Genomic DNA, 15859 nt, shown 5'->3' on the forward strand with positions numbered 1-15859 from the left:
AAGCCCATCTGTAGGAGAGAGGGAATGCTCCTAGAGGAGACCTGGAACAAGAACTGCGTGCTCCTTGCATTTCCTAGTTCTAGCTCCTGGGCTTACTGGGAGAAAACTGCTTTTAATGACACTGACGTTTGAGCTACCTCTGTGGAGTTAGGGTAGTCTTACTATTTTGCTTAGTCAAAACTAATTTCTACTTGTAACAAAGAGACCCATTGAAGGTTCACATTGCTGTGGATTGACTTCCTACCACAGACATCAACAGCTTTAGACATAATTAGGAGGAAAGGCAGATTGTCCTCTTTAATGACCAATCAAGTACAGCTCATTGTGAACTGGTGAAATCTATGACCAACACTTTATAGGAGATTTTAGATTCTGATCTATCTGGGTGCCCATTGTCTTAAAGGTTCTTTAAAAGGTATTCTTGAAACTAACTACTTATATGTCAAATATGAGGGCAGGGCTGGGAAGCAATTGTAGAAACAGAAACACTACATATTGTGTTTCCAGTCACATGACATTTTAGAAAGGATAAAACTATGGAGGTGAAAATACAGATCACAGGGACTGGGATGACGGAAGTAACTTTTGTTTTAAAATAAGACCAGAGTAGGGCTGATAGAACTGTTTTGTATCTTGACTATAATTGCAATACCAACATTGTATACATTTGTTTACACTCATAGAACAGATGCTTTAAAATAGAATTTCATTCTAGCTCCAAGAACCAAGCATTAGAGACATTCCTGTTTTCCAAGGTCTTCCTTTCATTTGCATTCCCATTTTGATCCCACCCCTCCCTGTCCAGTCTCTAAACTTTAAGAGAATGAAACTAGTAAAATCAACAACCTGAACAAAGAGGGAAAAAAATCTTGGTGGCTGAAGTCCCACTAAGAGTGTTACTGGCGAAGCCCTACTAAGAATGTTGAGCTGCCCACTTTATCCCCGTTGCTCTGGCTACTGTTACAGATTGGCTTTTATCACACAAGAGTATTCTAAGTCCGAAGAAACTCCATTCTCAAGAATTCTTATCTTAATCGCAGTCAGTATTTTCATAAAAACATAAAAAGACACACATGTGTTTGTCAGATTGACTTTTTCATTTTTGTTTCATTAAGAGACATATAATTTTATGTTTTTACGTGCCTTTCCCAATCTCATTTTACAGTTTTTTATCATTTCATTTGTTTGACTATTTTAGATAAAAAAAAAAAAGCCCAAAGTATTAAATGGGATGTTTACCCCAAGAAAGAATTACTAAACTGCTGAGTTTATCACATTTAAGGGTGCAACGCTAATTCTGCAAGAAATTGGGTGACGTAGAAAAAGCTAAATAGACAAGAAGGTTAACTTTGGTTATCTATAGAACTCAGCATTTTTCCATAAGTGATTCGGGGCAAATGGCTGTAGGTAGATTCAGGGCCTGTATAACTCTCTTTGAGGTATGCATGTGTGTACATATTTTTGTGCATATGTGGGTGTGCAAGGGGTATGTGTGTGGGAAGAGATGCAGATACATAAAAACTATGCTTATTGTAATTTCAACCCAAATAAGCACATGTGGTAAAGAAGGATTTGTGGAGTGGCTGGATGGCATGAAACACACCACAGCAGGGTGTCCTTGCCATACAGAAATTTCTACCCCTCGAGGACAGGCATGGGCTTGCTATTACTAGAATATTGGGGAGGCAGAAATCATTGTAGTTAAAGGTATGGTCTAGTGAGTCAGAGAGTGTTGGCTTGGATGGAGTAGCAGCTCTGTACTAATGACTCATAGTCTCATCTCAAGCTGCAGAATGAGAACATAATTTACCCAGCTCACATGGAGTGCTTTACATAATGCTTGGCTCAACAGGAGCACTCAATAAATGTTAGTTGTTCTTGTTCCTATGATATGATCCACGTAGATTACTGAAATCATAAGCTCTGAACTAGAGAAACTGTCATCAATTTTTCTATGTATCTTTTAGGCTAAATATTAATCAATCAATCAATCAAAGCAGCAAGAGAAACACCCACGTTTAGTGTTGAGAGTAGAAAATATTCCTATGTGTTTTTAATCACTCTTTCATTGGCTACAACCCCTTGTCCCCACATAGTCTATGGTGAGCTATCTGGGCCGACTTGGTAGAGTGGGGTGACAGAGAATGCAGAGGGGTCCTTGGGGGTCCATTCCGTGGTTTCTGTTTAGTAGATTCACTCTGCTAATTATAATGCTACATTTTCTTGGGATCTTGTTAATGTTCAATTACATTCTGGAAGCATACATCAGCTGGGGTGGGGAAGACAGCCAGAAGTGTGCGGAGCACCAGAGAAAAACTGGATCAGGCTTTAAAAGTAGCAACAATTAATCTCATAAAGTGGATAATAAAAAGCTAAGTGCGACTCTAACATTTCTTCCCAAATTCTGGGGGCCAAAGGACACCTCAACATGCCAGTCTTCCCTCCTCTACCTGCCCATTGCTCCCTATCACTGCCCTCACATGGAGGAAGCATCTGGCTCTACATAACTTGTTCTGTGAGACCCAAAACCTGGGTAATTATATGCAGAATTTTCCTGTCACATCAGAGAATTACCCATAATTATGTGATAAAATGAAAATGTCTCAAACAGAATCATACTCTCAAAGCAATTATAGGGAACGATGACAGGCAGCCAGAAGCATTTGTGGAGTAGCGATCTTCCCCGATGGGAAGGGCTGGCTATTAAGAAAGAGGTTGGGGGTATACAGGCTAAGAACGGAAGGGGACAACAGGGCTGGCTCACCTGAGCTTCTCCTTGCTGTGCACAAAGCGCACTTTCTTCTCATTCACATCTTTCCAGCTAAAGTGGCCAGCCTTCTCCAGCTGGACCTCCTTGCCATTTCTTGAGAGCAGCAGCTGGCCATTGGTGGGTGTGCTTACAATGTGGAACAGCAGATCTTCCACCCTGCCATCCTGGTGTTGGATGTTCAGGAGAGAAAAGTCCAGTGGCTTCATTGAACCAATTCCAAGGGTCAAGGAGCCGTTCACATGAAGACTCGGAGTGTACATTTTGTCTGGAAAATGCATGAACCTAAAGGTCAGACTTGTCATAGTCACTAATTGGATTCTGTGTATTTATTTAAAAAAAAAAAATAGGCTAATTCAGAGGTACCCAATAGTGATGTAGGACATTCTACAATCTCAGCATCCTTCTACCCTGAGGAGTCTCAGCTGGATGCCCATGAGGATAACTAGATGGAAGAGTTAAACTATAAACTTGTTGAAAGACAATATAGAAATAAAGCTTAAAAATAAGCTAGCAATTATTTCTTGAATATGGCAAAAGTATAAGATAAAAAGAAATACAATTTAATTGACATAATTAAAATTAAAAATGTTTGTACTTCAAAACACCAATATAAAAGAACAACTTCTAGAATGGGAAAGAATGTTTATAAATCCTCAAGCTGGTGAGGGGAGGAGGTGGGGAACAACACATAACCAGTTCTCACATCTGAGCAATGAAGGGCAAACTAAAAATGCATTAGAATTTGAATAAGCTTTTCTCTGAAGAAGTTCTACATACAAAAGGCCAATAAGTACACAAACAGTATTTAACATTAGTCACCAGACTGGAAATCAAAACCTCAGTTATAGGAAGAAAAGTTCACCTCTGCTAGGATAGGTAATAATAATAATTGTTGGCAAGACTTGAAGAAATTAGAATCCACACAGATTGTTGTTCATCATGTAAAATAGGGCAATCATTAAGAGACACAGTTGGTCAGTTCCTCAAATAAAATACAGTTAGCATGTGAGCCAATGCTGATACCATGGAGAATTACAAGAATATGCCTACACAAAGATTTGCCTGTGGATGTTCATAGTAACAGTACTCAAAACAGGCAAAAATAGGTAAATGGCTGCTAAAAACATAAACACAGTCTAGGCATGTGGCTCAGTGGCAGAGGGCTTGCCTAACACGGATGGGCTCGACATTCAGTTTTAAAAACAAACAAACATGGAGATGAAGAAGTAAATAGATCAAAACAATGTGACGTCTCCATAATACGTAGTCATAGTATCCATAAAGATGAAAAGGGGATGCTGTGTGGGGGCCGGCTGTAACATGGATACACCTTGACATTAGAGCCAGACATGGAAGCCAGACATGAAAGGATGGATGCTGGGTGGTTCTATGGATGTGAGATGTCTAGAGTAGGCACATCTACAAAGACAGAAAGTAAATTTGTGATTGCCAGAGGCTGGAATGACAAGGAAATGAACAGATACCGCTAAAAGTTATGAAGTTTCTTTTTAGGCAGATGAAAATGTCCTGGAATTAGGTGTTGGTGACTGTTATATGACCTTTTGAATATGCTTTAAAAAACTACTGTGTAATATAGTTTAAAGGATAGAATATTTTTGTATATTTTATATCTTAATAACTCAACTAAGGATTCATATAGGGATCTTTTACAGTAACAGGAATACTTGGGCTGTACGGCTAAGATTCCAAATTAGATACTCTGAGATGAGTCTCATTAATTTTATAGACACCAAGGTAATGCTAATGAGCTGGCAGGTTTGAAAACCACAGTCTTTTCCTGACACACATATCACATCAGATGCGGCTAGAGTAAGCAAAGAGGCAGGGTCTGATGCCATTCCTAGAAGAATACCAGTTAATCCACAGGGCAATAGCTCAGAGTCAGAATTCATGGGAAATACATACACAGTGTCATAAAAGTTTGATCATCTCTGTCCACATGAAACATCTGATGAGTTGGGAACGGTGATGTAGAATCAATCCTTTCTCCTGCAATGTAGTTTGTCAAGGTCTTTGTCTGGCTGTGTGCCCTTCTACAACCAGGTCAGAGGACAACTTGGGGATGCCAAGTTCCATGGTGGTGAGTCCTACATAAAATTATCCTAACGAAAGTGAAATCGATCTTCCTAAGTGGATGTGTATAGGATCCCAAGAGTCGTAAGCTGACTTACAAGCACTTGCAGTTCCCAAAATCTCAAATAAAGGAATCTAGAGATGTACTATTTTTTTTCTTTAAAAGTCTTAACCTCTTTAGAGATCAAAGATATAGAAACAAACTATGTATTACGCTTTCAGCTTGGGAAAAAAAAAGCTCCATCTTAGTGTTGGGGCTGTGGCTCAGGATGGAATTCTTGCTTACCATGTGTAAAGTCCCAGGTTCAATACCTGGTACTGTCAAGAAATAAAAATTAACGAAGTCATCATATTATTGATTAACAAAATCTCAGGATCTCTCAGCCATGGGGCAACTCTCAAGCTTTACCTACCCCAAAAGAAACTTACAAGGTTCAAAATTGGGCTGAATTTAAATTCATTTCTCTTTGCTTTTTAAAGGGAGATGTCTGTTGTGTTGGGAGAGAGTTCCTTGTAGAACACCTTCCAATCAATGCACTTTACACACCTTCAGTTAATATGCCAGCCTTCTCACACTATTCGTTTAGAACTCCTCTCCACTTTGTGTATAAAAGATGCACTACAGTACCTTGGCAGAATTAGCTATACCAGTTTACATGAAGACAACCAATGCGTTAGACATGTTATATGCATGTGATTTTCTAAAGCGTGGCGGCTGCCATTCAGAAACACGCCTAGGTTTACATCAAATTTGTTATCTGATAGTTATGACTTTTAAGGTACAAAGCACTTCTGTCTCCATTCCAAGATCAAAGAAATCAGGAGTTAGATCTTTTGAACTGCCTATGTTCTACAAATAGTGCCTTATGTAGCACCAGGGTGTCTCAGCACAATAGGAACGCCAAGTTTCATATAACAGATGTTAACCATATCTGAAGATGCATCATTTGCACAGAGATAGGACTGGTAACATCACCAGACTTCCAGCAGAGATGATCTTACCAGTGCAGGTTTCATTAGATGAGTGTCTAGAGAAACCAGGGACACAGGTGGGCATGCAGAGGCCACTCTTCAGAAAGAAACCGTGGTCGCATAAGTGACACCAATCTTTGTGGCTACACTGCAAGCATCCCTGAGGGCAAGCTGCCAGAAAGAAGACACAAATCAGGCACGACCAAGCACATCCCTTGGTGGGACCACATTAAGCATAGTCAAGTACATCCCCTGGTAGGACCACAGCAGGAAACAGGTACTGTAACCAGAAGAGCCAAAATGCCAGCAGTGGAGAAATACTCGCCTCACTGTAACAACAGAGAATTCAGTTTCCTTGCTGATATTTGGTCTCCCCCAGGGGAAACAATAGTGAGATCCACACCTCAACTTATGTCACATCATCTAAAGAATACTACACATGGATGGATGCTCTAAAGGGCCTACTGACTTGTGAGAGATGGTGTTTAGGGAGACTAAGAGCACAGGCTCCTCTGGGTCACCATTCCTTCTCTGCCCCTTACCAACTGTGACCCTGAAGTGACTTCTACTATCTGGGCTGCAATGTTCTTTTCTACAATAAGGCTAGAATAGTGCCTAACACAGACAGTCGTTTGGAGGATTACAAGCATTACAATCTGAAGTGCCAGGCACACCGGGAGGGCTCAACTATTCTTCCATATCCGTCCTCAACCTCCCTGTTATTATTACTGTGCTAGCTGTGTCACCTGAGAATGAAAATAGTGACCGTGAGTATTAACCTCACCTAGAGAGCTAGCTCTTAAACCATAGGGCTTCTTCTTCTTCTGATCAAGTTAATAACCTTGGAAAGACAGAGTGCTTCGCGCCCACTTGTCCTGTTTCCTTTGCTGGGAGTTATTAAGGTGGAGCTATGTAGTACAGTGTTAGGGCATTAGACTGGAATCAGAAACCTAGAGCTCAGTGTGTTACCTTATCTCTTCAAAGTAACCCTGGTTTTCACGATTATAAAACAGGATTCTCTCTGTCTACCATGCTTCACCAAGTCATTGTGAATATTAAGTGCGATACTAGAGATGAAGACAATATAGAGAAACAAAAAACTCAATCTTTTCTTGTGGCTGCATCTGGCAACAGGTTTCAATAGAAGTGGGATCAAGTAGGAATTCTTCTGAGATTGTCCCGTAGGCAAGGTTAAGGCTTTGAGCTTAACTTCAGGCTAGTAGTAAAAGCATCAGTATTTCTCACTAACTGATTGCTTAAATCCTATTCCTTAAGGATATAATATCAATACTGGGGTCATGAGTGATTTAGTCTACACGCTGAATGTTCTATATCCATACCAATACAGCTGATCCACTTTTAATGGGCACTTCACAGTCATTCAATATAAGCTTTGCATTCCATAAAATGTTGGCTTCGTTTCTACAAAGACCATTAGGAACAATATTGATTCGTACAAGAGAATTATTGGTCTGACTTCATGTGTTCTATTTAACCAGCATTTGGCATATGTACATGGGAAGCCATCAATGACTTAGGCCAAGCTCCTTGATTTTTGTTCTGCTTCTATGTCTGATGGTCTTGGTTACCTGAGAGTCAATGCAGATGACTTGCTGGATGCCCCAAGTTCTTCCTAAAGCACCTAGCAAAGAGCCAGCTTACCTGTGCATTTGTGTTTGGCATGATCTGCAAAGTATCCTTTCTCACACTCTTGGACACACTGGGCTTGGAAGAGGAGAAATGGCTCTTCACAGCGTGTGCACTCGTGGGGACCCTGGCACTGGAGACATTGGTTGTTGCAGCCTGAAAGACAAAAGTCAAGTCAGCAGGAGTCCATGTAGTTTTCTAAGTGGGCTCTGGCACTTATGGCCAAGGTCATGGAGCAATGGGACCCATATACCAGGCAAAGTGGGTCAGCAAGAGTGGGGAAGCCCAGCTCCTGGTTGTATCTGCTGTAAGTCTCAGTGGAGGACTTGGGGCTAGCCTCTCTTACCTTCACAAACCATGCTCTTCCTACATCTCAGAAGTGAAAATACTGTCTCAAACTCATCTCAGGGAGTTTGGATCAGATTATGGAAAATGCTAGACAAACACAAAAATAATTGCCAGATATTTATTTTTACTGTAATTAATTATCAGTCAATTCCTAGGTATACAAAGCTTCCCATCTGGAGAAGAGGATTGTTAAATGTTTAAGGAAATCTAAAATTAATGGTTCAAAGAAATGTTTGTGTGGCCATTTAACTTTATGGTTGTCACACTGATAGTAGATTTTAGCTTGTGTTCTACTAGGGCATGGGAAAAGGAAATTGTCCCTGATAGCAGAGACATCCCCAAGGAAGAAAACCAGGAGGTGTAGAAAAGCCAGAGAAAAACTTGCCATGAGCTCCTTTAAAGCCAGAGGCTGACACTCACGCTTGCAAGAGCCAGAGTCCCGGTAGTATCGTGGCGAGCACTGCTCCACGCACACACCGTCCTGGAGAACGTAGCCGTCCATGCATTGCAGGCAGTCTGTTCGAAGAGGCCCAGTACAGGCATTGCAACTCCAGTCACACTCTAGAAGGAAAGCCTACATTAGAACAGCTTCCACTTGGTTCCCCATCAGTCTCACCAAACCATTAGGAGGCCACTGTCTGTGCCTGTGAGAGGTAAAGTAAGGGCAACACAAGAGATGTCAGACAAGCGAGCTGTAACGAGGCCCTGGCTTGTAAGGCCTTTAAACGCTTCTCGAGGTTTGGCATTTCCTAATTATGTCAGACACGGGCATGTACAAGGAGCAGTCCAAGCCTGTGCAGAGCCTGCTTGTCAACAGGGCTTCTGAAGAGCCGGATCGACCTGGCATTGTTCCAAGGGCGCCTGAATACTCCATCAAGCCTCGTGCCACCCTAGGTCTTTATGCCAGACCTATCCCAGGGAGCATGCTTGCCCCATAGACCTAACCCTGACCTCCTCCAAATACTCAGAGATATCAGAGTGCTGCTGCTGCCACGACACCAGACTCATTAAAAGCCAAATGGGGGCAGCAGCATGGCAGAAAGAACAAGTGATGTATAAAAGAACTCTCCAGAAAGAAGGGAATTACTGGACATTGGAAGACCTCATTTAGGGCAGAACAAACTCGTTTGGATGTTTCTCTGTTAAACTAGCACCTATTAGGACACAGTTCACTGCATGGGGGGAATATAAAAGTGAGACACGTAGGCTCGTGGTGCAGTAAGGCCAGCCTTGGATGTGAACTTCAACAGTCCAGAGACATTGCTAACACATATTCATCAGGCTCAGCATCAGGTCCATTGAGTTGAGAGTCTTGGGGGCTAGGGCACAGGGAAGCACTCTACTGCTGTCATTGGTGGTCTTGCTGTTATAATCATGATCATGTCTGTAGCTGGTGCTTTTGATGTCCCAGAAAACATCGATCCAATTAGAGAGCTCATGTTTGAGAGGCAATGTTCTAGGCAGTCTTTTTTGTCAGGGAATCTGGGTGGGGTACCTAGATGACAGGAAGGCATAGCCTGGTGAAGTACATGAGTTTTGTAGTTGGGTAAGTCTATTACATCATCGTTTGGCTGTTTTTCCTCTCCATTTTCCTACCTTTCTTAAACCTCTAGAGGCCTAATAAAATATACAGCAGTACCCATTTCCTGAGGCCACTGGAAAGACAGAATGAAACAACAAATATAAGCAATTAGACAGCCCAGTGGTAAGCATGCACTTAGGATCTGTGAGTCCCTGGCTCCAATCACAGTGACTAAGTACAATGCCCAGTAGTAACAGCTCAATAGAGATCTGAAGAGAACTGTTTGTCTTAGAGAACTTATTTCCACTCTAGGTCCATTTTTCTACCCAGCTATAAAGTTGAAACAACTCATCTTTTCTCTTCCTTCACACGATACTGCTAAGTCCTTAGGTAGCAGGTACATGTGCCAGTTAGTACACATGCTCTGAAGGTTTATAATGTTAATCTACTTCATTTATTCAGTTTAATCAGTCCTGAGGGAAAAATGACTGAAAACAGAGCCTTGAAAACCAGCACCGTTATGAAATCATTTATAACATGGAAGATCTGAGAGAACCTTATTTTTCACTACAGACTGACAGCCTCTGGTTAAAAAAGAAAGGAACAGAAAATCTCCCGTGGTTATGAACATGGAAGACCACCTAAGTTGACAACCAAGTAGGATTTCTTGGCATGGAAACTGTATAATTTTGCAGAGGCCGAGAACTTCCAGAGTTTACGTGATAGACATTTGACCTCTTTTTCTGAGCTGGACCTTCTCCGACAGAACTGGAGCATTAGAATGAAACAAGGAGAGAAGCTAGCCTAAGAGGAGGCAAGGAAAACAACCAAACCCTATTTTTCCTGTGCTGAGCTCTGCCACAGGAATTCCAGTCACTGGTAGACCAGGAAATTATATTTGGTATCTTCCCCCATTTGAGGATGCTAAGTAGAGATAAACAATTCAGATATAACTCTTGACTTCATTAAACTTCAAGTCTAGTAAATGAGTGCTGCAAATGCAAGCGCCCACTGGCCCAGGTAACAGACAGCTCCAGAAAAGCCCCAGTATTGGCAGAACAGTAAGAATGTAGTAAAGCAGGGACAGGAGCTATGCAGTTCAACCTACCGTTGTGCTCTTCTGATATAAACTGACTGTTATCAGATTTTTGAATTTCTCAATAGAAACAGAAAAACCTCACAAGTCTTATATGTGATGCGTTCTGGTGTGAAAAGAGATAATCAAAACTTCAACACATCACAATATGAGGTGGACCAAGGAAATACAACGCAAGGGTTTATTTGTCAGTTGCTACTACCTCTGGTCTATTTACCAATGTGAAATACAATGTTGGGAAATTTGAAGGAACTGAAATAATTTGTCCAATGGATGCATAAGCACATATATATCATGGTTGCTGTACTCCAGAAAGTAGAAGGCATCTGACTAAAGTGGTTTCCTAAGGTGGTTGTCTAGAGTAAAGGAACATCCCTGAATAAAGGAATCCTTGCACAGTTCAGGAAAAGCTTTACCTTTGCAAGTCTTGGTGGCAATATCAAGATAGTACTGGGGGGCGCAGCTCTCATACTGGCATTCCCCAAAGAGCAGGACCTTGCTTGGATCTCGGCAGGAGGTGCAGCTGCCCTGTGAATCACAGCTTCTGCAATGCTTGCTGCATGCTGAGTGATGATGAGAAAAGGGAGATGACCGGATGATTACAACCACAAGTCGAGAGGCACTGAGCAAATCTAGACAGATGCTGCATCAGAACAAAGCCCCACTCCAACCTGCTTTTTAATTGTGGCCCATAACCATCTTCTGTGAGCAACAGACACAGAAAATATTAGTGTTATCTTCTAAAATAGAAGAAGGCAATCTGTTTTCCCAAAGATGTATATAAATCCAAGAACAAGAATCCCACATTCAGATTGTTCTGTAATTCAGCAACAGAATTCATACTTAGCTGAAGAGTAATGGTTTTATTTGAACATTACTTGGGAAATCAACCTCTCCCTGTTATTTATGATACAGACACATATGACTTTTAGGTGACAAGCTTATTGTGGAGATTGTGAAATCCTGCATTTTAAGACACTGGACTTAGATGTGACCTGGTTTGTTGGCTTACCCAGTTGTAATTCTTAGCAGCCAGGCACATAATTGAGGCATTCAGGGCAGATGCCCTACACTGGTCTGCTCTCATCTCTCCAGTGGAACAACCATCGTTGCTCCTTCTGTTCAGTTATCCGTGTTGGGAACCTTGGAGTCTATCCCGATTCTCCCATCTTTCACCCAGATCTAGTGGTTCACAGAGTCCTAGCTGCACAATCTCTCCAACAAAAATTAATAATTTCATGTTTTTCTCATGTACACAAGTGGAGATGAACCAACACTACTATCTTCACTGCTGGAGTACTCTCATACAATCCTCCCTGCTGGAGTGCTCTCACACAGTCCTCCCTGCTGGAGTACTCTCATACAATCCTCCCTGCTGGAGTGCTCTCACACAATCCTCCCTGCTAGAGTGCTCTTACACAGTTCTCCCTGCTAGAGTACACTCATATGGGCCTCTGCCTTTCCCACATCTAGTCTGACCCACTTGCAAGCCCCTCTCCTAGAATCCACCAGTGGCGATTTATTAATATTATCCTGATTTTGTTCTCTACCTCTCTGTCTTCCATTCTTGCCTGGGAACCCTGAATCCCCTTTATATAAGCAGGAACTTCTTATCTCTAGCTCTGACTCATCCTTCTGCCTTGCCTTCCAGAAAGCCTTTCTGGACTCCTCATTCCAGAAGCTTTGCCAGGTACAGCCCTTTATAGCCCCTCAGCACTTCTTTGGCCTCTGTAGGCACATGCACTCATATGTATGTGCACATGTAAACACATTAAAACATATGCAGACACATGTACCACACACAAATAAATCAGATCCAAAAAGCTGTAGATTCCCTTGAAGAAAGTTGAGATGCATATTCAAAATGATTGGTATATTTCTGGTTTTGGTAAAAATAATATCCCTAGTAAGATATTACAAAGATCAAGGCATAAGGTTTTATTTGACCAGTATTTTAAAATAATGACTTTAAAGAAAATAATGGCTTATAGCATTTTAATATGCCATATTTATACCAATATAGAAAGCATGTCTAGTTAAATCTTACAATTAACGCAATAAGAATTCATTTTTTTTTTAAGTAGAGGAAATAAACCAAAAGTAACCAAGCCAAATAGGCATAACTTAAGAAAGGTCATTCACGTGCAAGTAATGTTATACAGACTGAGCAGATTGGACTCATGTATTAGGTGAATGTGCGTGCCTGTGTGTGAATCTTGGCAGGAGGTGCAAAGAGTTAATTTTTTTCATACATATGTATTTACACTATATGTATGTAATAACAATGAATGAAAGAATAAATTTGAAAGAGAGCAAAGTGGATATACAGAAATGATTTGGAAGGAAGGAAGGAAGGAGAAAATTAGATACTTATATTATACTTTCAGAAAAGCCATTTATGCTCGTAAACCAACTGAGCACACACAGGAAGAGGACAGTGGTTTGGATAGCAGTCCCTACAGGCAACCCTCCTGAGCTAGATTTGGTCAATCAGAGGCTTAATGTCAATTAAACACTGTAACATGGCTACTAAAGACGCTGACATACATGCTTAAGCTGAGAAGTCTCCGTTCACCCAAACACCCTTTGGACCTTCCTACTTGACAAGGGGCTGCACAGGGAGACCCAACTGCTTGGGGTCATAGGCCACTTCCCTGTACGGATATCAGAGGATTGGGTGTAGCTTCCTTCCATCTGTGTTCATGTTCCTTAATCTTTCTCTTCAGTCTGCCATTCCTCCTGAGGACCTGAATGTACACTTTAGCTCCTTTAGTGACTACAAAAGGAGTAGATTTATGATGAGCGTGTTGAAACTCCAGAGGACTCCATGGAGTATGTCGACAGAAGCAGCCGTTTCACAGTGAAGAGCAGGTGGCACCATCTCTGCACCAGCCTCGATCTCTTCTTCCTTTCTGGGCAATCAGCAAATGGCTGTGTCTGCCCATCACATGATAGTCCCACACATGCCACTGCCCCTTAGGTCTTCAGCTTCCCTCACCTGCTAGAGGCAGGTGGCTGGGTGCTCTTTTACAAAAAGGTGCATCCTGATGCAGCCACGCTAGTGGGACCTCACTTGGGAGAAACAGACAAGTCTAGGATGCTGAGCTAGTAATCTCAAAAATCGTTAAGAGGAGCAGAGATATATTACCAGTGCCCTTCATAAATCATTGAGGGATTTTAACATGCAATCCAACTTGGATCTAAGAAATGCCCATCACCTCTGCTGTCTTCTTTTTCGCACCTGTCCCGCCTCTGGGTACAAGGATGGTTCAGGTATTCTTGGAGCTTTCTTCTAGCTCCAAAGTATGATGGGTCAAGTACCACACAGTTTATTTTTCAAAGTTCCTACCTCATCTGGTTACTCTTAAATTCCAGAGCTAAGAGTGTACTTCTCAAATACTTCTGAAATGAGCAGTTGTATGTTCCATATTCCTCAATTTCATTAGTAGCATATTGATCAATGCTTCCTCCAGCACTGGTTATAATTCCTCAATAGCTCTTTATTGTACAGTTTCTAGAACTGGCACGATATAATAGTCTCTAATGGTAAGTGCCACAAAGGGCATGGCTGATGCTTTTCTGTGTGTTTCACATAATAGAGACTCGGCCCAATTTGGGGGCTTATTTTAGTCAGTTATAGAAAAGAAGAAAACTTAAAGACAAGAGTTAGGAGAGTCTTAATTCAATGGAAACACCCCCCAAGAAATCCTATTTACACAGCAGCACAGAAGTTTGTGCCTGGATCAGCCTGCAACAAGGCAAAGGCTTCCCCAAGGAGAAGGACTTCGATGCAGCTTTTGTCATGTATTCTCCATACGAGGAATTCTGTTTAGTTATCTGGATTTCTATTTCTGTGATTCTGAGGCTGCGAGGATCCTCATAAATCTAAGTCCTTATTTCTCCACCAACAAATACACTTGCTCTTCAATAGAAACACAAGCATTTCCTTCCTGCCTCTGCTGCATTACAGAATGTGCCAGCTCTGGCAGACAACTGATGTATATACCATGCCGAGCTTTTGTTACAAATGTGAGCAAATCTTCCCATTATTCAAAAGAAGTTTCTATCTCCAGTACTTCAACAGATGATGCAAAATCCCAGGTTTTATATAACTTCGCTACAAACGCAAAAGCTCATACACATGTATCTATAAAAGTATCTTTCATCAAGGGGTTAGCTTTCATTCTGGATGGGCTTGGTAACAGTAACTACTCTATGGTGAATGAAATCTTGCTCTCTGCTAGGTCTGTGCTAAGTGATATAGAAGTAGGATGTAGCTACTCTCATAATCCCCCTATTGCAGCCTGAATGACACATGGCTCCCATAGGCATACATGTTTGGACATCTGGTAACCAGCTAGCCGTTTTTCTAGAAGGTTGTGGAACTTTTAGGAGGTGGAGCCTTATGGAGTAAGTGGATCACTGAGATTGGCCCTTTGGGCTTTACCGCTCAGTCCCACTTCCTGTTCACTCTCTGCTTCCTGGGTGTGGATGCAATGCAAGCAGCCAGCTTCTGTGCCTGCCACCATGACTTGGCTGCCTGTTACACATCTTCTCCCTCCTGAGGGACTGTATCCTTCTGGAACTATAAGCCTAAGGAAGCCTTTTCCCTTCATGTTGCTTTTGCCAGGATATTTTTACCACAGCAACAAGGAAGAAACTAAGACATTCCCCCTTTAAAGAAAGACACTGTTGTCAAAGGTGAATTGACTAGTTTAAGGGCATAATGTTGTTAAGTGACATTTGGACTTAAACTTCTAGAGACCCCCCCCCAACTCTATAGACTCCCTAAAGACACCAGTCTATAATGCCTTCAACATGAGAATTCCTACAATACAAAATTGAAATATCACTACTGTGATTTTCGAAGCTATAACTAATATTTAAGGGGGTTAGTTATAGTTATTTTATTTACATAATGCTTTCTTCCAAGTGTGTATAAGCACTACATGTGTATAGTACCTATGGAGGCCAAAATGGGACGTGTAATCTTCTGGAAATGAAGATGGTGGTAAGCCACCATGTGTGTGCTAGGAACCCGACCTAGGTCCTCTGCAAGAATGGCAGAACAGTTTGTCCCTGCAGAGCCAGCTCTCTGGATGTATGACAGGTTTTTGTTGAGTGACTTTTAGAGATTAAAACAATGTGAACAGCCTCAGCCTTCACCTGTGAAGGATGCCTTATCGCTTTCCAGATAGTCCTTTCTCTAATTTGTCCAAACGCTTTATGTCTTATCCAGTGTCTTTAATTATAACCATACTTGTTTGAGATGGCATTTACACATGTAACTCTTGTACAAGGGAAAAGAAACAACTAGATTCTTGGGAAGAAGCAGAAATATTTAAATGAGACACCATGCACGCTGTCAGTATCAATAGATAAATGTAGAAGATTTAAATCCACCCATGGG

The 15859-nt window shown here is 41.5% G+C and overlaps 1 protein-coding gene across 3 annotated transcripts in view; it reads right to left on the reverse strand.

Moving 5' to 3' along the window:
• Fras1 (Fraser extracellular matrix complex subunit 1) overlaps positions 1-15859 on the reverse strand; it is a 400677-nt gene that overhangs the window by 127919 nt on the left and 256899 nt on the right. For all 3 annotated transcript variants that reach the window (XM_076926449.1, XM_076926448.1, XM_076926450.1), the window contains exons 23-27: positions 10866-11012; positions 8252-8392; positions 7499-7639; positions 5867-6007; positions 2765-3035 (exon numbers count right to left, since the gene is read on the reverse strand). In XM_076926449.1, coding sequence (XP_076782564.1) covers positions 2765-3035; positions 5867-6007; positions 7499-7639; positions 8252-8392; positions 10866-11012 — 841 coding nt within the window. The remainder of the gene's footprint in view (positions 1-2764; positions 3036-5866; positions 6008-7498; positions 7640-8251; positions 8393-10865; positions 11013-15859) is intronic.

Source organism: Arvicanthis niloticus, chromosome 27 (genome assembly GCF_011762505.2).
Source record: "Arvicanthis niloticus isolate mArvNil1 chromosome 27, mArvNil1.pat.X, whole genome shotgun sequence".
Lineage (NCBI taxonomy): Eukaryota > Metazoa > Chordata > Mammalia > Rodentia > Muridae > Arvicanthis > Arvicanthis niloticus.